The sequence below is a fragment of the Schistosoma mansoni genome, chromosome 6 (assembly GCF_000237925.1).
Source record: "Schistosoma mansoni strain Puerto Rico chromosome 6, complete genome".
Classification (NCBI taxonomy): domain Eukaryota; kingdom Metazoa; phylum Platyhelminthes; class Trematoda; order Strigeidida; family Schistosomatidae; genus Schistosoma; species Schistosoma mansoni.
Genome location: NC_031500.1, coordinates 5,548,784 through 5,573,608, shown reverse-complemented (window position 1 = coordinate 5,573,608; position 24,825 = coordinate 5,548,784). Strand labels below are relative to the sequence as shown.

Here is a 24,825-nt window from a genome sequence, read left to right as displayed (position 1 = left end):
GAATTCACTTGCAAATCGAGCGCTGGACTCTGTGGTATCGCGTCGTGATTGTGGTTTAAACATCTGGTTTGAAGCTCAGATATGGTTTCTGTAATTGAAAGCAACGCCAGCCCAGATTCTGCATTTACAGTTGTACGAATGGAGCCATCAGACATTTTGAGTCTGGCTGGTCAGTTTGTTGTGCAATATTACACCGTCATGAAAAAGTGTCCATCTGGAATTCATCGTTTCTATAAGGATGATTCCTCTATGATACGCGAGGATACCCCAGTATGTGGTCAAAGAATGATTCACGAAAAAATTATGAGTATGAATCTTCAGGACTCACAAATTGCTATCCTGAAGTTAGACGCCTTACGTGCCAATGGGAATAGCGTACTGATTCATGTGAGTTATTAAAACTCTCTTATTTTAATCAGGTCGCTGGTGAAATAAGTATAGTCAATGAAGAGTTCAGAAGGTTCACCCAGTGCTTTATCTTGAGGGAACAAGCCCCATGCGACTTTTATGTATTAAATGACATATTTCGATATCAAGATTACGTTTATGGTGATTTGAAAACTAATGCGGAGACTAATGGTAAGATCATTTTATCTTATAGCTTCTTCAGATGGTCACTTGGCAAAGGTAAATGAATATAGTCCATCGGAGAATGTATCACATTGCTCGATGCCTCATTCGGCAAGAGACGTAAGTATGTTAGTCGTTCAGTTTACATTGGTTTTATCTAGGATCATTCTCATAGTTGGGAGGGTGTATCTGAAGGAAACTACAAACAGACCATCGATGAGGTTCAGACATGCAGTCCGGAGGTTAAACAAGACCAGTTAACTGTGGATCACACAGTACCACGCTCTTCTGCTTCACCATCTCTTCAGCAGGAACTTGTAAACCAGTCTCATACTATCAGTTCTCCAACGGATACAGCTGTTCAGTCTGGGCCTCCAAGTTGGGCACAAATGGCATCTAGGCAACCTCATCAAGGTGTCCCAAATACACAGGCACCCAAAGGTCTAAGGAATAACGCCAATGTTTCGGAGTATGAGACATCGAACGAACGTCATAGGGCGGGTTTGCGACCACCTGTCGATGGTTCTCAAAGGTACGTTTAGTTTTAGAGGATTTACCGTCGTTATTGTTAATCATACAATGCCAGAGCATTCGAGAGACACTTATCAAAGATGCTTGTCCCCATTGTGTTGAAAACATTCCCGTTTTCTCGTTTTAGGAAAACATGTATGTCTGTTGACAGCGTAAGTTCCTCATTGGTTAGGTCTTTTTCTGTGATTTTAAAGGAAAATAAACTAACAAAACCTGTAACTAGTAGAGCACATTTCGCTCACTTCACTACATTACTTGGTCCGTGTCCTAGCTTCCTCACTTTGCGTTTGTTCAACATCGGTCCATAACTTCTTGTTGTAGCTGTCCGTACACGTTTCATGTTACCGGGATATCAGTTATACACCACTATTTTTGCGTATAAAGTCCAAGATAATTTACAGCATTTTGTATGTGAAATTCAAGGCTCCTGATGACTCAGATTTAGTTTGCTAGGGGAAGTACTTCATTATGGTTCCTACCTAACTTATTGACTCAGAAACTCCAAGATATCTTTTAATACTTATAGGATGAATACTGGTCAGTCCGGTTGTTCAGCTATCAGCCTTTTCTACATAATGATCAAAGAATCGCTCCTGATGACTCAGATTTAGTTTGCTAGGGGAAGTACTTCATTATGGTTCCTACCTAACTTATTGACTCAGAAACTCCAAGATATCTTTTAATACTTATAGGATGAATACTGGTCAGTCCGGTTGTTCAGCTATCAGCCTTTTCTACATAATGATCAAAGAATCACTGGTTTCCTCTAGGTCATGAATTTATAATTTCTCTGTCAACAAGTGCATAAACACTACACGTTTTCTAAGTCGACAAATATTTGGATTCCCTGATGTAAATATTGTGCATGCTCAGTTTTAATTGTTTTAAGTATAGATAGGAAGAAACCAAGGTGTGGGTAGATCAAGACATGGCCTCAACCCATTAAGGCATTGACTGTTTAACTAAACTGTCTTACAGTTAAACTACCTGATCGAAATCGTACAAAGACGCTTATGCGTGTTTAATAATGGTTGGTTCAGGATCGGTCTCAGTGGAGCAAATTCACCTTTCCCTACATGTCAAGTCTCACTTTTATCCCTTATTTCCATTCTTATTAAAAATACTCGTTTATTTTACCGATATAATTTTGCGTTCTTAAGTATTTAGTTATTATTGGGCTTATGGTTAGTATCACTACAATTGCGTCCTTTTTATGAGTACCAAATTGTTAACAATAAGTAGACAAATTTACAGCGATCAACGTGAAATTAGTGTACTGTCTCATGTTTAACGTTATTATAAATGGTTGAGGACGGAATAGAAGAAGCTTTCGCTTAACGGGCTTCCGTATCTAGTAGTAGTGGATCACCAATACCTCTAGGCAAGAATCTAGGTATATTAACGATAATAGAGGAAAAAAGAATTTGGTAAATCAAAATAATATGTTATCCTTAGTCCTTAAGAATAGGTCAAGTTTCCTTCTTATAGGACTCCTGCGAAGTCGCTTGGACTAGCTCAGTCGGCAGCGAATTCCAGCATTTGACAACTCTTACGGAGTAGAGTCAGCAGGTTGGTCATACAAGAATGACCCTTTCTGAAACCGTGCTGTTGGGGTGAGAACAATAATAATAAGTATTCTTGCATACCGTCGTATATTAGAGATTCCATAATTTTAGAAGGTATGGAGAGAAGGGCCAATGATCGGTAGCTTGGGGGTTCACTGCGTCGACCTTCTTTGAAAATCGGTGTGATGTGAACCAGCTTCCAAATTTCCGGCAGTTCGCCTCTACTGAGTGTGAAAACATTTCGCTAAGTGGTGATGCCATGATTGAAGCTGCTTCCCTCAATATAGCAAAATGAACCATGTCCGGACCGGGAGAAGTGTCTTTTCTTAGGTGCTGCAGTTTACGGAGCACCAGGTCAGCACTCAGGTCCACTTCGGAAAGTTCTGTACAGGTGCAGGTGAAGCTCTCGTCAGTATAGTTGATGTGGGTCGGCTGGAATGTCTGAGAGTATTGTTCAGCCAAAAGGTTAGCGGCATCACCGTCGTTATTGGTCGGACCATTAGGACCTAGCAGTTGGGAAACTCCAGTTTTGCCTTTTCGGATTGGAGACAAATTTATCGATAAGCTTGGTCTGGTACTGAAGCCTGTCTTCTCTTATTGCCTTTGAGCATGTGTTCCTTATATGTTTGTATTGCCTGAACGCGACGTTGTTATCAATTCGTTTATATTCGGCCCAACAGTGCTTTTTGCGGCTTAACAAGCGACGAGTGCGGTTCTTGATGATTAGAGGTTGTTTGTAGCTTTTTGGGACCATTTGAGGAACTGAATGCTCAGTAGCACTTAAGATCGTGTGCAGTAAGAAATCCCAGTGAGCATCCACTTCAAGTTGGGGGTTAACATCCCAATCCACCTGTTGTAGATAGTCATGTAATGCTAACACATTCAACCGTTTGAAATTCCAGCGCCTGTTGTTAGTGGGATATCTTAGCTCCGTTTTGCTGACAAAACTGAAGGATAGGACGACGTGATCACTTTTCCCCAGGGGAGCCATGATTGAGAGGTCGTCGACTAGGAATTCTTCATTTGTGAATACCCAGTCTAAGCGTAGCGGCGTCTGACTGTTTCTCCAACGAGTTGTCGACTTCACATTTTCGAATAATCCCAGATCATCGATGAGGTTGAAGAACTGAGCTTCAGTAGAGTTGTCACCTCCAATGTAGGTATGTTCCGCGAAATTATAGGTCTTAAACATAGTAAAATATATAAAGCCCAGTTGTATTTACCAAATATGATGTCACATTAACACACCATAAAATTTGTAAAAGTTGTTATTCTATTTCAGATGACAGGTAAAAATTGATATTACTTTTCTAATAAAATTATATTTAGTCAGAATTCCCGTAAAATACCTACATACCTTAGTTGAATTGACAACATACATTAAAATAAGCGAAGCTAGGTGTTGTGTTATTTAAATTAGTCACTTTGTCTCGTCATATTCATCATCAATTAAACATATATCATGATAAATAAGCCAGTCAGTCGCAACACAAAACTCGACCAAAGTTGTTTCACCACAGTACATTGAAGTAACAATAACTAGATGCATAATAAATGAGTAGAAATGGTAAAAGTAAAGAATATATTTCAGAAAATGTGTGCTTAGGGAGCTGTTAAAGCTTGACGTTTATCGAAGACCGAGAATGGATACGCATGTAGAGTTATTCAGTCACTGATGTACCAGGGTGAAAGTAACCATCACAGTAAATGATGCAGTCAACCCATTCAACTACTTCATTCTCTGAAGTCAGTCTATACGTTTATGCGAACCATCAGTCCGTGGTTACAACAGGGATCAAATAAACGAAATCGAAAGACAAAATTTATTAACAACCTAGTAATTGCTCTTACACGATTAAAAAGAAACTAAGACAAGCAAGTAACTCATGATAAACAAGCGTTTTTCTATTTGAAGGTAGTTACGGAAAAAAGTGAGAATGTCAATGTTACCATGGTAGCAAGAAATTTCTATCTTTTTGGTTGAATGCTAAGGCTTCATCAGTAAGTCATGATCAGCATAAGATCTCCATCTAGGTCTTTCAGTAACTACACCTTTGGTAAGACGCAGTGAATTCGTGCTTCTCTGCTTGTTATTTCATTCAAACTAACTTGAGCATCATTGAAGCTTTTATCGTTGAAGCAACACGTATCCGTGCTGTAGAAAATATTCTTCACTCGGTTGTGGTATGTGTTGGGTTACAAGTTTGGATCTGGCATCTTTTTGATAATAATGATAGGCGCGCTGAACCGTTGCTTTTCATAGGTTGTGGTTGAAAACTCAACCAACCAGGTATGTTTAAGGAACAAAAAATCTACCAAAATACTCTAAATGACTCATTATTTTTAGGGTTCGTAGTATGGGGCCACGTCAGCAAGGTGAATCACGAGGGATTTCAGAAGTGAATTACACACAAGACGTAAGTACATATGCTATTAATACCTTATATTTTCTTATTTGATTCTGTTCAGAAATAATAGTATTTCTAACTTCACTTTATTGCTTTCACTGAAGTTTACCATCATAAATATTTTTGTAGTAGAGTCATTACTTTCACCAAACTCTGACACTAAGATTATAAGTTCAGGAGCGTTTGAGTGCCATGTCATTAGTACATGTATATTCACGTTATTCTGGTTACGTCTAATAATGCGATTCAGGTCTAATTACTATGTAGTACCAGTAATTTAGATTGCTGTTTTGATTTATCCACTCTCTTGTTCTTTCAGCCTACACTGCTAATTATTCATGGTTCATATTGTTTGTGGCCTTATAACAAGAAAGCTTGTTAACGTTTTCCGCTAGCATTCTGTAAATTGAGTAAAAACTTGGCTTCAAAGAAAACTCCAGTTGAAAGACTGCTGTTATTGATTTTACATAACGTGTGTCGCGATCGAATTATAATCAATTGCTTTCGTAATAATTTTTCCGTACACATCGTAACTGGTTTTCAAGCTATGCGTTCATTTAATTAATTTGATGTCATGTGGATTATTTGTCTATTTATTTATTTAAACACATAAATATTGGTACAAAGGGACACCAAATACATATGCGCCACACAAATCATTTGATTTGTGTGAGGGCTGTGGTACTGCCTGGGTGCCCAGACCGAAGCAGGTAGCTTTCTTAGGAGGCCACACCTCGAGCCTTCGACCTAAAGGTCTAGTCCACAAGGCAGTGGAGCATTGTGAGGAGATGCAGTCCCATGGTAGTCGGTGACCAACGATAGGTTCATACGTCATTTGTTCCCTCAGGGTACTGGAGTCCATGTGCACCATTGGTTTGGAATCAGGGTTTTCCAACTCCCCTAGGTGAACTTCCGTGTTCACCAACCCGGTTAAAGCACCGGACATTCTCTTTTTGTCCTCTCAATTTCGTAGACAACACCCCCGCCACAAAAGGCAGTGAGTAGGCCTTCCCTGGCAGGGGCTATATGTGAGAGCATTTCGAGAGGGAGAGCGGACTCTTCCCACTCTCGACCGTACCAGGGCATTTGGGGGTTCATGTGGATAGGTTGTATAAATAAATGCACATGTTTCGCCCCACTATTTATATAACAGTAGATCATATTGGTTAATGTGTTTCATTTCGTCATCAGTAATAGAACTGAACTCACGTTCTTAGACTGATGTAGTAGCAATACCTTTCAGTTATTGTTGTAAAGTATCTGAACTACTATTTGTTTTTAATCAAATTTTTATAAGATTGGTGAAGTCTACCTATCTTATTCTCGTTTTAATACAGAACCGCGTTACTTCTCGAGGAAATGCACCTAGAGGTTCAGGCTTTGGTGGGTCTTCTCGTGGTGGTGGCCGAGGTGGACGTGGTGGGTTGGGAAATGGATCTATGGGTGGAAGAGGTTCTGGAGCAGTCAATCCACGTAGAACAAGTTAATACAAATAATTAAATTATCCTCTCACCTGGACGACACAAATACTACAGATACCTTCACACATTTGTTTACCACATATACTTGTCTCAGCCACCAATATATGTTCTCAAATACACTTAGGAGCCAAACCGTCTGATGACTTAAAGTTTGTCTGCTTTCCGGTTTTGAATTTTTTAGTTAATTTGCCTTCGTGTTTTTCAATATGGCTATTCTCTCACAGGTTCTCGTTAATACATGAGATTGTAAAGTACCCCAATTGTTTTTCTCTTGAGTTTACTATAACTGACACCTTAGGAAATATTTTTTGTACTAGTTTGAATTACGAATTAGTCGTGCATTCGTTACGTGTTATACTGCCTGATAAAACCTCATCCATATGGTGTCATTCTTTAAGTTCTTATGGAAGTCCTTTAGGAACATTTGAATACTTGCTGATACTTTGATGCATTTGAAAATAGATAATTTTACAACAATATCACACCTTATTAATGATCTCATTTATAATTTGAATGAAGTAACTCCAATTTTAAATCTACTGTTTCTGCTCGTTTAAAATCTTTTTTTGTACTCAGACTTTGACAACTTTGCCATCCTTGAAGACAACTGTATGTATTCGGTCAATATACATCTGGAAATGACAGTTTTACAAATTAACAACCGACACAGTGTAGACGAAAATAATGGTTAATAAACATGTTAGAATTAGGCAGTACGACTAGGCGGTTGTGCGCGGACCTAAGTGTGGTACAATACTACATACTAGGTCAACAAATAAAGGAAAGATAACCTGTTCAATGACGAATCAAATTGTTAACTGTCTGAATGATGTAGTTTGGCGTTCATGATACTGTAAAAGCTAGTGGTTTAGCTCCCGTTAGTGTTATCGATATTAAACCTAAATGTACTGTGGCACAGCGTCTGGTTGATATTTTGAAATACCAGTGATTACCTTGGTGATAAAGATTCACGCATGCTATCAGTATTTTCTTTTCTCAAACAGCTATTCTGTGTGTATCTAATTTTTATTATGAACTGTCGACTGTTGGAATATTAAAAGATGGGTGAAACTTGGAAGCTGTTTTGTTTTAAATTAACACACTAAATATCGTAAAAGTGAATGGAACGAAAGAGTGGATGTCGTTAGTTTTTTTCAAGCGTATGACTACAAGGCAGACTGCTCAAAATTTCAGGAGACCTACTTCTCTACCCATTAGTGCCAGTTGAGTCAAATTATACATATTTTGAAAGAAATAAACCGTTATTGAACAGGAAACGTGTTAGGTAACCAAATACAAACATTTTGCTTCATTCACGTTATAGTAGCCGTATGATGGTGTAAGTGTCGAAGGGAAGTCGAGTTCTAATAGGATGGGTACCACCGACAGAAGTGGTTGCCTGTAGTAGCAAGGATGTACAACTGAGAAGTGATAGCAAACAGCATGAGTGGTAAACAGCAAACCCAGAAATTTTTGGCCATACACCATATATGGTTATATGTGCTTATTAAGATGTATATGAATAAAACAATTTATGATTACTTTGTTATGTCCTAAGCCCCATCGAGTATCACGTGACTAAATCACCGATTTGAACACCGGCTTACATGATCTTAGCACTGTGACAAACCAATGACGCGTTAACCAGCACGAACAGCCTAGAGTCATCACTAGTTCTCGCCTAGCTCTGACCATCTGAGTCCAGAACACAATCTCAGCTTCCCCTGCATGAATCGTGCATTTCAGCCATGCGCAGTTTATATACATGCAAACTAGACAACAGCACACCATAAATTAGAACTTAACAATCATACAAGTTCGAGCCAAAATGACTGAGTGTGAGGGACTTTAAATAATAGATTGGGAATAACTTAAGAATAGTAAGTCGTATAATAGAAGTCTAAAGGTCAAATGAAGACTTATAATAAGGAAAATAAGAATATTATCTGGTTCTAAACATCATTGGGAAAATTCGAAAGAACCATACAAAATAGATTTACACTTCACCCCATTGTACAAACTAGTGGCTACTGGGATTCAGTAGCAAAGTGGGTAATGCGATGGCGTTTGGAGCGAACGCTACCGGGTTCGAATCCCGGAGTAAACATCAAGGTTGGGATGCAGGCACGTCCAGCTAAAGAGTCCCAAATAGGACTGGACGTGCGTCCTGGATTCCAGTGCTTGTTATGTTTGTGATTAAAGGGAATATCGAGAGAGGCCACCCACATATTTGCCAATAAGAGACTGGTCAATTGCAGTTCTAACACATCAATGGGAAGATACAAACAAATTATATAGTCTAGTTACTTGATAGTTTTACAACAAGTATATATATGTCTATATAAATATATATATATATATTTCTGGAAGTTTTCATTATGGCCTGCTATCAACTAGGGAGTCATTGTAAACAAACATTCACTAGACAGGACTAAGATTAAAAGCAACTTTTTCAATGTTCATTAGGCATGCCACACTCAAAATCTCTAGTAATTTCCCCGTCCACTTGGTAGGTGAGTGCTGTACACTGGAGTACACTCTTGAGAATTTCATTTTGATGTGTAGGCGAGAATGACAATGATTGGTTGTTTTGCTGAGTCAGACATTAGATAGGATGACAGGTGTTGTGTGTGTTATATATATTCCCCTATCCGTATTATGTATGGACTGTTATTGATTGACTGTTCCTTGTGTCGGATTTTGGTGGAAATATATTGACGCTATAGTCAGGCTAATCTCGTGTTCTTGATCTGAGTTGTGTTGAAGTCCTGTAGAATAGACACTGGGTGGGAATCTAGTGTAGATATTCGTCTAAGGTAAACTAACGTCCCACATACGTGTAAAGTGAAAGGACTGTTATAACAATAAACCCTAACGTTATAACAAGTATCCTTTACAGTTTATAACACATTTCAAGCAAATGCAATTGTTCAGAAATACTGGTTATGGGCCTTCCTAGTTTACTACAGCTCGACATCCCAGATTACAAGCACAAATATAGTGGGTGAGATTTTCTTATGAAAACGACACTCAAGCAATGCCTATTCGCAAGAAGGCTGAGAAATAAAGTAAATTCCCAGATACGAAACACTCAGTGATTGTTAAAAACATGGCGGCTAATCTCAGACCTAGATGGCCGTTTTGACTTGTCAGCAAATAATACTCATACCGTCAAATCAAAGATATATAGGTCTGGAGATGGTACATTTAGATCGCTGAGTCATAATCCAGTTGTCTACAACTTTATTCTAAATGAATTCGTGAAATCGCGTGACAATGACCGAATATAACTAAAGATATATTTAATTTCATTTTACTTCATTGATACGCATGACTTTCAGTGTGCATTTAACTAAAATCAACTGACTGATTTTAACTAATGAGCTGCTGCGAACTTTTCGGAGAACCATTTCAAAACAAAATAATCTGAACTATTCTCAAAATGAAGAAAACTGCCTATATAGATACAGGGTTTCGGACTTAGAATTGCCAATGAATGATCGGTGTTATGATGGTATTCTTCAGATTTATTTTTACAAGGTATTATCTGTTGTACTATACCAGATTAGTGTTTTCTAAAAATAAGAATGCTGTATTGTTTTCCAATTTCTAAGCATTGAAATATGATCGTATTTCGTCATGTGGTAGTTTTGAATAAACTTAATGGTAGTACGACAGTCTCGATTATTGGATGCTTGAGCTAAGATCAGTTCTAAACATCATGATTAATCCATCTACAGCACTAGTGTTTTAATTTTCTTTTTATTCACGTTCTGATTTGAGACCAGTAATACATAGTATCATATTAATTAGTAATTACACTTATATAACTTATAAACATGTATGTGCCTCTAACTAGACTATTTTTCTTTTGGTTATCATCAACTTGAACTGAAAACAAACTAGGTAAGGATTTATCGCAAAGCGGATTGTTGAGCTAATCTTTAAGTGGTGACCGATATCATGTTCATCCAGTCTTTTGGTAATGATTGGATTCGATCGAGCAAGTTACAATGCAGTCACTAGTTTGACTGACTGGACATCGCGTGCAGCATGTTGAGATGTAAGGTGGTTGAAGATTATGGTAACAGATTGAAACTGTTAACAAACTATAGTGTTGAATAAGAATTAAAGTGTAAAATAATTGATTGGTTCATATTTTGATGCATAAAAATAATTGTTAGGTGATTGGAAGTAGCCGGGAGGATACCATGGACGTAGAGGTCTTGTGCTATTTGGCACTTGGTGGCAAGGTTACAGGTATATATATATATATATATATAAAGTTGAGTGTATAACTTATATCACATGTACTCATGTATTCGAAGTTTTTACATAATTTAATGCAATAGATTTTAATCAAGATTGTTGATTTGCATTCTTAATAATATTACATGAAGTGATCGGATGCTTAGTAGTTTCTAGTTTTGAATTCATCTTCTTTGAAAAAAAATTAAACATTCTACACATAATTGAATTATTTCATCCAGATAACTGTAATCTACTAAGATAAAGTGTCAATCTATACACACACATACATTATTTATCCGAAGAGAAATGTAAACACAAAGGAAATAAACGCTGGACAAATCATCAATGGTGGTAAATAAAGGAAATGAAAAAGGAATTTGTATGCAAAAAACGATGAAACAAAAGAATACAGACAACGAAGAGAAGGGAGATAGAAATAAGAGTACCACAACTTTTGATAGTGGATATTCATAAGTATAGATGACTGTCAATCACAAAAGATAAGAAAAGTACCTAAAGAGAAAACAAGACGAACCAATGGAAATTATGAGTAGCGATAATATTAAGGGAGATAGAAATAAGAGTACCACAACTTTTGATAGTGGATATTCATAAGTATAGATGACTGTCAATCACAAAAGATAAGAAAAGTACCTAAAGAGAAAACAAGACGAACCAATGGAAATTATGAGTAGCGATAATATTAATAATATGTGTAAACAAAAAAAAATCATCGTGATATTGGTTAAAATATCGAAGACCCAACAAAATATACACATTTTAATATCTGAAAGACCACACGTATATATATAGGATAATCGAAACAACAAAACTACGTGTATACAAACAATCAAACATATATGGTAAACACATTAGATCACAGTTAGCTAGGAATCGTTGATAGGCAAATCATATATAAATGAATATAAAAGGACAATCAAAATGGGAATAATGATACATATATATTCGTGTAATAAGTTATCATTGCCACAAATAATATTGTATATCAAAATAAGACAAACAACATCAATACAGAGAATAGTGAAATTAAGAAAATCCAAATCACAACAAAGGAGTATTAACAATCGAAAAACAGATTGTAGGATAAGCTTAGGAAAAATCAATACAAGAGAAAGAAGAAGTGAATGATACACTATTACATGTATAGATACATTATGTCATAGATCGAATTTAATCTGTTTGACTAGATTTGTTAAATGTGCAACACATGAATGCACCGCATCCTCCTTGGTAGATCGAATATCGATTCGTATTGTTCCAGTAGTAAACTAAGCACAGTGAGAGACATAACAAGAGTTAACATGTTAGATTGATTAAAGCTATAAATATACGTATAAATATTTTCAGGCCAAAAAACTCTGAAATAATTTATGTGCTGAATAGTTAAAAGTAATGTTCGCAGAGATAAACTATGCTGACAGCCTGAAGCGATTCTAGAAGTTACATGAAACGTAAAATTTTAATATGATTTTACCAAGAAGCGCCGTTCCTAACAGACTTCTTTGCCCGAAAATATAGTGGACCATACAACAATCTCGTCTCTGGATTCCACCCAATCACTGGATATCTTTAGCTAGCCACAGTGACGTAAGATGCTGTTTTTCAACAGTCCAAGGTCCTGTAAGTGATCAACAACCATCCAAATGAGCCAAAATACGAAATCTACTCAAAAGTAGGATTCCTAGCAGTAGATTATTCTTAAGTGCATTCTGAAAATTTCTATATAGTTTGGTTCTATTATATAATTAAATGATAAACCAATTAATTCCAGATAGATACTCAGAGGTTTTGCGCCAAATTCAAAACGCAACGACGGGTGATTAGTACTTTATTGAGACCTATGCAAGAATTTAGTAAAACCTACCTGTTTGGTTACTGAGGCACTTGAAATCAAGATGTGGAGACCATAGAAGTGACCACTACTTCGAAGTTCTAAAGGTTCTTAATATTTAAAACCAAAGAACTGTATCAGTATTCATCTATATGGCTACAATAAATATTTCCATCCCATTTCTAATCATTACGTTTAGCATTAAACCATCTCTTAATCTTAAGCCTAAACCCGACACTTTGTGTGAAAATAATCATCCTTTTTCAACGATCGATAGAAGTACAATATCTAGCATTTTCAAACATTTTTCAGTTCAATTAGTAGGTGAGTCCTGTATACAACAATGTGATTTTCACTGAAAGTTTCAGCTGCCATCTGAAGCTATTATATATGTTTTTTCGTATTAACACAACACTGTTGTGGATTTCAAATTGTCAGATGAAAAAGCAAATAAAGTGAAAGTTAGAGCTTGAAATGAAATCTTCAGTAGAACTTAGGTTTTAATATGCAGCACTCGCTCTCTGAGTGTGAGGAAAAATGCCCGAAAATGTATGATACTATGCACGTACTGAACATAAAAAAAGTGTACGCTACAAATCTGTGGGCAGGTATTCTATTCTTAGCGCCTTTTTAGATCTTCGTTTATTAAGCTATTTATTTGTTTTAGTTGGATTCTAACTGTCTCAAAATTGACTTTACTTCCTCAAGGTCATTCAGGAGTGGTTAAAAGTCATCGACAAAGTATGATCCACCACAGCATAATTTGTGGCATGAACAAAATTTTGTCTGATTCTCAATCTCAAATCTGCTTGGGAAAGAAATTGTCCAGTTTGATTTTGTTAGTGTGTATTCTTATGTATATTCTTGTAGTTTTTGCTGAGAAAAAAACATGAAATCTATGGTGTGAGCATAAACCAAATTGACATATTAAATTTCCATCATCTAGGTATTTGGGATCACATGATTACCCTTTGAAAGTAGTTTTGATCTTATTACTCACTTACCTGTCCTAATTGCTTAGCAATAATACTATTTAACTCACTAAAAAAGTGATCCAAATCAAACTCAGCATAGACTGAGTCCTATGAATAGACTATAAACTAATACTATTATTATTCATGGCTTTATTCAATATTATGTTCTGGTACAATATAGAATTCTGAGCACTATGTGACTCAGAAAAATGAGATGTTCATTTTGTAAATAAAGTTTTAACTAACTACACATTAGTATATAGGTGGGCAGATATAATCAGTGTACACTTGTAAAAATCATAATGATCTATATTAGAATAACGATCAGCAATATTTAACATGTAGCTACTAATTAGTGTTAACAATGTTTAACTCATAAAGATAAGTTAAGGAATAAATAAATGAATAAAAATGAAGACATGGGTTCGAATTATCACAGCTTAGATGGAGAGCACACTAACTTTTTCGATAAGTGTAAGCCTAGATCGTTGGTTTCTGGTAGACACGTTTAACTAATAAGATAATGACTGAAAATTTTCATAGAATTACATCTCTGATTCATTCTTTTTAAATAGGAACATATTGGTTCCAGTGGTATTTAAATATATTTTGTCAACCTTCTAAGTGTTCAGACTTATTTGTGTGAAGTAGATATTTTTCTGTAATTTGAAGGTCATTATAAACATTATTAAATAGATTATTTCTTCATTTCAACTTGATGATAATCACTAATACACTTTCTACCCTACCAATCATACATTTCTTAAGTTTCGTAAACTTTCTCTTTCAATGGCTATTTGTTTTATTGAGATCACTAAGCGATCTTAGTTAAACATTGAACTTGGACCAGTCAGTGTCCCTGAATGCCCTGGCAAGACCGAGGGTGGGGAGAGTCAGCTCTCTCTCTTTTTTTATCTCTCAAAATGCTCTTACATGGCCACGCGTATACAACCACTGCCAGGGAAATCCTATACTGTCTTTTCGCTTCGCGGTGTTGTTTACAAAATTGAGAGGACGAAAAGCGAATGTCCGGTGCTTTAACCGGGTTAGGGGATGTGGAGGATCCACCTAGGGGAGTTGGCAAACCCTGATTCCAAACCAATGGTGCACATGGGCTCCAGGATCCTGATGGAACGAATGGCGTATGAACCTATTGTTGGTCACCGGATACCATGGGACTGCATCTCCTGACGTTGCTCCATTGTCTTGTGGATTAAACCTTTAAGTCGAATGCTTCGGGTGTGCCCCCCTAAGAAAACCACCTGCTTCGGTTTGGGCACCCTGGCAGTATTACAGCTCACACACAAATCAAGTGACTTGTGAGGCGCGTATGTATTTGGTGCCCCTTTGTAACAATATTTATGTGTTCAAATAAAGAGTCAGTATTCTCCATGTAATTTAACAATCTCCACAACCTCCATACTGATAGCTATTTATTTATTCAACATTATGTAGTGAAATTTCATATTACAACTAATTAAATTCTAAGAGACAGAATTAATTACTGGCCTATAATTTATCATATATATATATATATATATATATATATATATATATATATATATATATATATATATATATATATATACGATTGTACACTATTTGGAAAATAAACTTGTTGAGAAAAATCCCTTCTCTGAGTAGATCGCTTTATGATGTATGGGATTATATTTGAACTAAAAATACATTCGCTTCAACAAACAGAAATTAACGAGAAGAGTTGACATGTAATGGTGATTGAAAAATGGAAACGTATACTGGAGAAAGTTTCCTAGTGAGCAGACCAAAAAAATAAGTCAGTATATCAAGACACACTGATTGGATTGTGTGGTGGTGAATTAAGTAGTTTGTCAGTTGATAAGCAGACAGAGAGAAATTAAGTAATGACTGGATTACCGCATGTTCAGTTTACATAATTACGAAGGAAAAATCAAGGAGAAATTCAGAGCACATATATCTGTTACTGGAAGTCTGAAATTATTGATTATAAACTGACAGTGACTTTGCAATTAATATAATTTCTTGATCCCGTGGTAACCACTAAATCTAGTAAGCATAGAGCCCTTGGTTTTGGTACCAGTTAATATCTTTTAGCTAGAATAGCCAAGAGTCTACTTCTAAGTAATGAAGGGAATACATCCATTAGTATGTTTTTTTTTGAAAATCACTCACATCATTCCGACTGTTATAGTCTTATTGATATCACGAACTAATATAAAATAGACAACCATTAATGACGGTGGCGGAATGACGTAGATTGATTTCAGTTGGAATAACGCACCACTGGATTCTCGCCCAGTGGTCTAGAGGTTAGGCGTTTGCGTGTGAAACCGAATGTCCTAAGTTCAATATACTGTGGTGGGATCGTCAGCACACACTCCTGAGAAATCCCATACTACGACGAAATAGCTATCCAGTGCTTCTATGTTCCGAACCATTGTTTAGCTAAGATTAGTACGTAATATCAACAAAATTCAACAATTTCTACAACCACCCATACTGATGGTCTACTAGAATCGTTTTAACGAATGTTTATGTTAACCCGAACAAATTGATGGGTTAGCAGCTGTAATTTCGCAGTGTCGAAAATCCAGATAAGGATGGAAATGCTTAACCAGAAAGCTGAATAACAATTATTAGAAACAGAATTATTTTGGACTCAGTATAGCTCTAGAGAAACATTTTTATCGCAAACAGTTATCGATATAATGAGAAAAAGCAGCACACTAACTGAAAACTTACGGATATTTTCATTAAAATGCATAACGGTTCTCTGAGTGGAATGTATTCTGTGTACAGTGAAGCGGCACGATTATCCAAAGACTCAATTACTAAAAATTAATTGTATGTATAAATAAAAATACATTCATGAAAAGAAAGATAAGCCCGATGAAAATATACATCTGAGCATTTACTAATAAGTATTGGATAAAATACGAGGGGAATGAAGTTCAAGAATGGCTAATATCTTTATCTATCTATGTAACTTGTAATCCGTTTTGTTCGCATTAAAACTATTCTTCTTATGGGGCTTCTACTCTGTCCGAATAAAGAGGTAGATTGGTGATTATAAAACAACCGGCTTGCGATCAGATCGTAGCTTTGAAATCCGTCTCATCATCTATTGATCAGTCATTACACCAACAGTGAAATAATTAAAAACCTAGTACATTAATCTATATTTGATAAATGAATTATGATTACTCTATCCAAATGTAACATAGAAGATATCAACAATTGAGAAATCATTAATGTATATATTCTGAATTATCATTATTTCAAATCATCGAGATGAAGTATCTAAATTTGTCATCATTAGTCAGTCAGTAGTTAGAATTCAACTATAGACACCACAGAAAAACACTGTTTAGCTAAGAGATAGTTAAAATAAAAATAACTGAGATTTCAAGTATAATGATGTCATGTTAATAAAATAATTTCTGAAAAAAATTTAGTAATAAATAATGTAGCCAATCAGTAATCAAGAACAGATTAATGATGACCTAAGACTTAGAAGTAGTTAATCTAAGAACTGTTTAGATAAATGAAGATAGGATTGATGACTTAAGTAAATCTTAGTCAGCGTAGAGTAAATAAAAAACTCATGATCTGGATTCCCAAACAATCAAGTCACAACTATGATATACTCTTATAAATGCAAAATATAAACATATAAATATGAGGTTGTCAACGTTGAAAAATATAATAATCGGGTTGAATATAATTCATTTGTATTGGTTGTTTGAATAGAATGAAACTACAATCCTGGATTCCACTATTAGCCTGGCATATAGTAAGCGCGTAAATAGGATTGTCAGTACAAGTCATCATTTCATTTACTTGTGTGAAGGCTATGATACTGCTCAGGTGCCCAAACCGAAGCAGGTGGTTTTCTTGGGGGGCCACACCTCGAGCCTTTGACCTAAAGGTCTGATCCACGAGGCAGTGGAGCATTGTGAGGAGATGCAGTCCCATGGTAGCCGGTGACCAACAATAGGTTCATACGTCATTTGTTCCCTCAGGATACTGGAGTCCATGTGCACCATTGGTTTGGAATCAGGGTTTTCCAACTCCCCTAGGTGGACTTTCCGTGTCCACCAACCCGATTAAAGCACCGGACATTCGCTTTTCTTCCTCTCAATTTCGTCCTGCTTCAGTCTGGGCACCTGGGCAGTATCACAGCCCTCACACAAATCGAATGAGATTTGTGAGGCGCATATTTATCTGGTGCTTCCTTGTACCAATATTTATGTGTTTAAATAAATAAATAATAAATAACTCTCAATTTCGTAAATAACACCCCGCCACGAGAAGGCAGTGAGTAGGACTTCCCTGTCAGGGGCTATATACGCGTGGCCATGTGAGAGCATTTCGAGAGGGAGAGCGGATTCTCCCCACTCTCGACCGTACCGGGGTATTTGGGGGCTTGGACATGTTCTACGAATGTCGTCCCGGAGAATTCCACGTCGTGCATTATTTGCCGACGCTGGGACTGATTGGAAAAAGCGGAGAGGTGGTCAGTGTATGACATGGTGTTGTGGTATGAAAGGAAGCTGCAAAGGGCTAGCTTCTGTTGGTCCATCACAACTCCCTGGTTGGGGTCCGAGAGATGGTGCAACACAGTGGCTAGAGACGTTATCAGATATGGCTCAGAATAGAAGCCAGTGACGAGCCTGCTGTAACCTTCTTTTACGTTCTTCATAAGGAGTGGTTATAAGTTTCTTAACTGAGAGAGTTCTTCTGGTTGTACATTTCAGTTCCCCCCATTATTACTCTTCTCTTTTTTTTCATCCGTTTTTTTTCTTATTTTATATATACGCATCTTCCTTCTTTCTCCTCCTATTCTCATTATTTTGTGTGGCGCATATGTATCTGGTGCCCTTTTGTACCAATATATATGTGTTTAAATAAATAAATAATTACTACTAGCCACTATCCATCTCTGCTTATAAAATTTAATGTAAGTTGTTTCATACTGAGGATTAATTAGTAAAAGAAAAAAAGATTAGATTTCACAAAATGCAGTCATCATAACATTGGTTATTAAGATTTAATTTAAAATCTGAAACCTAGTTTCAGATTGCCATACTAACCACCTTCAAACATAGCATTGGCACTTAAAGGATGGCATAAAAATATATACATATTTATTCTTTGAAATAATTTTTGTATATTACTAATATGAATCTCAAATGTAAAATAAAAATATTATATCATCAAAACTGACATTTCATATTGTTTAAAAACATCTTCCATATCCATCAACACAGAGGTGAATGCAACACACATAACAGATATTTTCCTTTAGACAATTAACTCACCTAAACATGGTATCTTCTTTTCAAGTACAGATATTATTTGTGCAAAAATTTTATTTGTATGCATTGTTAGAGAACTAGACTTTTCTGATTGACGAATAATTGACAATAAACTAGGACAACAAATTTTTGTTGATTGGAATGAATTCAATTCACCGGTGGATAAAAGGGAAACGAATATGTCAGTATTTATTATTGATGATGATATACAGAACTTAGTTTCAGGTGTAGATATATTATCATTGTTACTACTACTTATGGATTCATTACAATATTGAAGGGATGATAATGGTGAACTATTAGGGCACTGAAATTAAAGCACAAGACAAAGAACAACCCGTAACAAGTTATATTACAAATAGTATTAAAGATTACATCGAGATACACCTAGCAGTCAAGGGATAGGGAGACTAGGTAAAAGTAATGTATGGAAAGCCAGATGCAATAGTCGGTAAGCTAGAAATGAGTAACTCAATATACTTACCTGAATCAGGTGGCTATCATCCACATGTTTAATATCTGGAGATGTTATGAACATCTGTAAATACGCACATAAGCTGCACATACTACCTATTAAGCAAATGTAAGTTTATCTTAACCATTATTATGGTTGACCTGGTCGTCAGCGGCTAAAATAGCGTCTGAGTAATTAAATAATCAGACAGTAGATCATACCATATCAGCTTTCTAATTCTGCTTAGATTCTAACGATATTCAACTTAATATCTGTTCAAAGTGATTACAATGAATGAATGAATAATCCAAAGATAAAATAAATGATAATATATGTGAGTAGCTATTGTGACGAAATTTACGTAGGATGAAAAAGAATGCAGGCTACATAATAGAGTCAATTAGATTTCTTTTTTTGAGTGAATATGTGGTTAGATTAAATAATCATAAAACTACTAAACTCGGCTAGAATATGAAACAACATTCAAAGAAATAGGCAACCAACTAATTAAGTTATTCATTAGTTAAAGTTGATTAACCAACTACGAAATGATAACTAGATGAAAACTTACAGACACTGGGAATGATGAACAGTTGATTCGCTCTAGAACGAGAGTCCTTAGCAGTGTAAAACCATGAAAACTTAAGCTATCAAAATTATAATTCTTAGGTCTTATATTGGAATGTCTGTGTATTGAGAAGAGGAAACCATTATACAGCAATTCTTGGTTTTCTCTAACTGCAGTTAGCATTCGGTAATGAAAACTGACTTCTGATTTGATAATTACACCAAACCTATGATCACATTATAATTATGATTTTTGCAAAAGAAAGAACTTGGTATGACGGCAAAACAAGGATGCTTTATTGAAGGTTATGGCACTTGATATAATCCTATACTGGATACTAGATACATAAATCGGCGAGGCTAAACACTTGACTGGGGATTGGATCAATAGACACCTTATCAAGTGATACGCTTTTACTAAAAGATGACCAAGAGTCCAAGAAAGACCAGTATCAAAGTGTATTATCATACAATATAAAGCAGTTAAGTTTACATATAAGAGAGTCTTTTAAAATTTCGTGTAGCTGGACGTATCTATCTTCATTCTTGAATCGGTTACATTTTATTTTCACTTGACATTACTGTTATATCCTAGCGAAGACATAAGTACGGGTAACTCCCAGGACCTATTAATGGACAATTATTCTATATATATTCCTATTGTCTAACTATTGAGTAATTAGATTGCGTATATCTATATTTATCTTATTATAAGCTTCATTTTGACCTATGACTTATTACTGTACGATTTACTGTTCCTAAATTATACTCAGTTTATTGATTACTGTCCCCCACGTTCACAGTCACATTTGGCTTGATCTTGTACAAATATTATTTTCTATTTTATGGTGTGATGTGGTCTGTCTGTTTGGTATATAAACAGAGTATGCTTGAAATAAATGATTCGCATAACAGAAACTGTCATTGGTGTTCTGGACTCAATTGGAAGGGCTAGGCAGACAAGGGACCAATAAAGACGCTAGACTGCTCATACCAGTTGAACGTCATCGATTTGGTACAGTGTTAATATTAGACAAGTTGTATTTCGATTGGTGGATAATTCACGTGATAAAAAGCTGGATATAAGATCAATAACGAATAAGCATACGTCCTTTGTTTATTTTGTAAAGTCATAACAAATTGGCGACCGCCTTGGTCAAGTCATAACAATTACAACTATCATTAGTACGGCAAGCATAATTTATTCTCTATAGAACCAAATGATAAATAGACATTTGCAGTAGAACTACACTATTTTGTGACATTTATTGAAGTACCCACGTTTTCATAGTGACAAAGAAAAAGAAAATAACATACCTGTTCGTTTTTATCATTATTATGATGAGAATTCAATGATGATTTCGAACGGACTTTTTGTGATGAGAATATTATAGTTTGCTTTATATCTGAGTCGAATGCTTCATAGCCTGATCGATGACAAGTTGTATTGGTAACATTGTTATTCAATGGATTCTCATCATTAATATTCTCGGAAGATATTGATTCATTGACTAGTTGATGATTATTATTCACCTTTTCCTTATTTAATTTATGATGCTTACATGTGAACAAAATACAAAACAAAAATTGGTTCAGTAAATAAGTGAAAATTCGAGCATAAATCAAATAAAGTTTAATATCCCAGTCTATATATATCGGTAATAAATTGTGATTGCTATTTGTTTGCGTACTTTAGTATTATACAATAGTGATAACAATAATATAGAGAATACGATAGACTGAAATCATTTGAATTGATCGATAGGATGCCATGAACACTAAAATGGCTAGACAAACATGAAAGTGGTTACTACTCAATGATTAGTTCATTGTAAATATTTCACTCCTACAGGAGGTCATTCACAGCTTGAATAGCCATGTGGCAAGATTTGAGACTGTGAGCGACACAGAATTCGATTCACCAACAAGCATAATTTCCCCTGAGATTACGAATACATCTTGCCTACGGGTAGTAGCTAGTATGAAACCAAAGTCGAATATTAACTGAAGAAATATTGAACGTTATATATCACTTGTCACGAACTTTCTTAAAGTTTTGGACAAAATGCAAGTAGATATCTGTAACTACACACCGTATAATTAATTTATCTTTAGTGGAATAACAATCGATCTCTTTTATGATGAAAGAGTAATATTTATTTAATTACAGAAGAGGAAAATTTCAGTTGAACACTTACTTTAGACGAAGATTTTGAAGACTTCTTTGGTGAAGTCTTGCGAATTGTCGAATGTTTACTTTGTTGAGATGGAATAGAATGTGATAATTTATTGTTATCTTGTGTAATAAAATTATCCAATACAATATTTAGTCGATGATGTGGATCATTAGCATTTTCAGTATCACTTGGCGATTCGTTATCCATAGATACTCCCTGAATAATGACGATAATAAATAAAAATAGAATGAAGAATGACCCGTTTTCTTCCAAAATGTATTGTATATTACAGGTAGGGTTAGCAATAAGACATGAAGTTACTATGTATGTGAATGCATGTACATGAATGAAAATTTTTTATACAGCAGGTCACTCTTCAAATGCCCTGGTACAATCAAGGGTAAGGAGTTTCTTTTCTCTCTCGAAACGCTCTCATATTGTCATGCATTTATAGGCTCCGCTATGGAAGTAATACTCAAAGCCTTCACGCGGAGAGGGTGTATTTTACGAAAGTGAAAGGACAAAAATCGGATGTCTGGTGCTTAAACTGGATTAGGGGGGGTCTAGGATCTACCTAGAAGAGTTGGAAAACCCTGATTCCAAACCAATAGTGTACATGGGCTCCAGGATCCTGAAAGAATGAACGAAGTATGAACTTACTTAAGGTTTACGACTACCAGGGGATGGCAACTACCGACATTGCTTGGCTGACTTGTGGATAAGATCTTTGGATCGAATACTTGGGGAATGGTGCCTGAGGAAAGCCAACCAACTTCGGTTTAGGAGAGCTGACAGTATCCCAGATCACATAAAGTTTATCTCGTGTGGTGCAAAAATGTTTGGTTCTTAGTAGTGTCAGATATTATGTGAATTGAATAAAGAAATAAAAATGTATGTTACAGAAATGACTGTTTGTAAATATAGACAACACAGGACCTGGGACGAAAGTGTATCGGTTTAATTGGCTACATCTTACACTAAAACAGCAAGGGATGAGATGATCAAAATAAAAAAGTGTAAGAAGAGAATAGTAGTGGACAGCTTAGTGTAGGAAACACAGTTCAAATTAAACTAGTGATAACTATGAAATAACGGATGCAGCTATGACAATGAGACATTTTTCTCGCCATTTCACTAATTGCCATTTCGAATTATAGATGATGATTACCACTATGATCTCAACCTGTTCATCAAGGACTAAATGAAACTTGATGAAGGCTGTTTACTAGAATTCATACATATTCATGTGTAATGAAACATACAGAAATGTTGTTATCTCAAAAAGTCATCTGAATGCTAATTCATAGAACCCAAGTACCACAAGACACTTGCCGTTGAATGTAGACCATATCTGTAAGTCGATGGGATATGCATACAATTTGTATATAAACAAAAAAACCATTGGTGAGCTTTGACTATATAATGTGTAGTCTCCAAAGGTAGCATAAATATGAATTAAGAAATAGTTAAGAAAAATAAGGTTATGAATGAACGTAATTTAGATCGTAATTACATAAAAAATGTTATCCTATAAAAAGACTACACATTTCACAACTAGTCAAAGCTAGATAAATAACACAAAGTCAAGTTACATATGATTGTCGAACTGAATGCTAATAATAATAACAAATTACTATAGGAGACTTGATTATCATGGTTTACATCACAGACTAATCTTATTTAGACATCTGATGAAAACTAGAAGGCATTTGACAACCGTTTCATCCTAATATGGGCAATTCTAGCAGTTCATTTCCAAAAATCTCAACGCTGACCGGACCCAGGACCTTCAGGTCTCGTGGCGAGCGCTTAACTTTTAGACTACTGATCTGGCATCCAATGGTTTATATGTACAACTTTAATCAATTGAAGATTTTGAACAACTAAATCTGCCGATATCATTGGTCTTCCGTGCTTTAGATGTATTAGTAGATAACTTTCATACATCTAGTGTGATTGAATTTCTAGAGAGATGATTTACGGAATTTTAGTAAGAAGCGGTAATCTGTTGAGTTCAACCATTCTAAGTGCGAGACAGTTACCCATCAATGGCAATGAAAGATGGTTAAGCAATATTGTGAATTGCAGATATTAAACATGTAAATCATCAGGTATGGGACCAGTGTTCTAAAGGTTAAGCGCTCGCCAAGAGACTTGAATGTCCTGCGTTCGGTCACCGATGTGGTTTTGGATATGAAATGGTGAGGACTGCCCACATTATGACGAAATAGCTGTCTAGTGTTTAGTAATTTTCAATAGTTGTCTAACTAAGATCAGTTCGTAGTGGAAACTATGAACAGATCGATCATAAGTTCATAATAAAGAAAAAAAGCTAATATTTACATACAGAATTTACCTCAGGCATATCATAGTCACAACGAACAACGTGTGAAGTAAATTTGTCCTTTATAATGTGATCTATTTTATTTTCTTCCTGAGTGCTGCCAACCTGATTAGTTGATTTAGAATTATTATTACTTGTTAATGAAGATAATGATGGTGAGGATGGTGGTGGTGATGTGATCGGATGTTTTTTCTTATGGATGTTTTTCGAATAATTGCTTTTTATTGTTGATCTAAGTGATAAGAGAGGTTATAACAGAACAGAAATCTTTAAAATTTGAAAACATAATAAAAATGGCCATAAGTATACCGGGCTAATGATATACTGATACCA

General features: G+C 35.6%; 3 protein-coding genes and 1 non-coding gene across 5 annotated transcripts; 2 read left to right on the top strand and 2 right to left on the bottom strand.

Annotated features, from left to right (window-relative positions):
* Smp_030830.1 (rna-binding ras-gap sh3 binding protein related) lies at window positions 1-6,809 on the top strand (the record flags this gene model as incomplete). Of its 2 annotated transcripts, XM_018798051.1 has the most annotated exons (6): window positions 82-387; window positions 420-579; window positions 611-690; window positions 732-1,102; window positions 5,014-5,083; window positions 6,412-6,809. In XM_018798051.1, the coding sequence occupies 6 exons, from the start codon at window positions 82-84 to the stop codon at window positions 6,559-6,561; spliced, it is 1,137 nt and encodes a 378-aa protein (XP_018653031.1). In that variant the 3' UTR covers window positions 6,562-6,809. The 2 variants fall into 2 exon arrangements, with proteins under 2 accessions (XP_018653032.1, XP_018653031.1); XM_018798052.1 differs by lacking the exons at window positions 5,014-5,083; window positions 6,412-6,809 and having other exon boundaries at window positions 1-387; window positions 732-1,807.
* Window positions 6,810-8,589: 1,780 nt separating this feature from the next.
* On the top strand, window positions 8,590-8,661 carry Smp_tRNA_01984_Pseudo_TTG.1.1. The gene has a single exon. It is a non-coding gene (tRNA).
* Window positions 8,662-11,984: 3,323 nt separating this feature from the next.
* On the bottom strand, window positions 11,985-24,513 carry Smp_138870 (hypothetical protein; the record flags this gene model as incomplete). The annotated part of the gene is made up of 4 exons (XM_018798049.1): window positions 11,985-12,095; window positions 21,289-21,528; window positions 22,170-22,364; window positions 24,505-24,513. The coding sequence occupies 4 exons, from the start codon at window positions 24,511-24,513 to the stop codon at window positions 11,985-11,987; spliced, it is 555 nt and encodes a 184-aa protein (XP_018653029.1).
* Window positions 18,937-19,488, bottom strand: Smp_183070 (hypothetical protein; the record flags this gene model as incomplete). The annotated part of the gene is made up of 2 exons (XM_018798050.1): window positions 18,937-19,257; window positions 19,435-19,488. 2 exons carry the CDS (start codon window positions 19,486-19,488, stop codon window positions 18,937-18,939), a joined length of 375 nt encoding a protein of 124 aa, XP_018653030.1.
* Window positions 24,514-24,825: the final 312 nt, after the last annotated feature.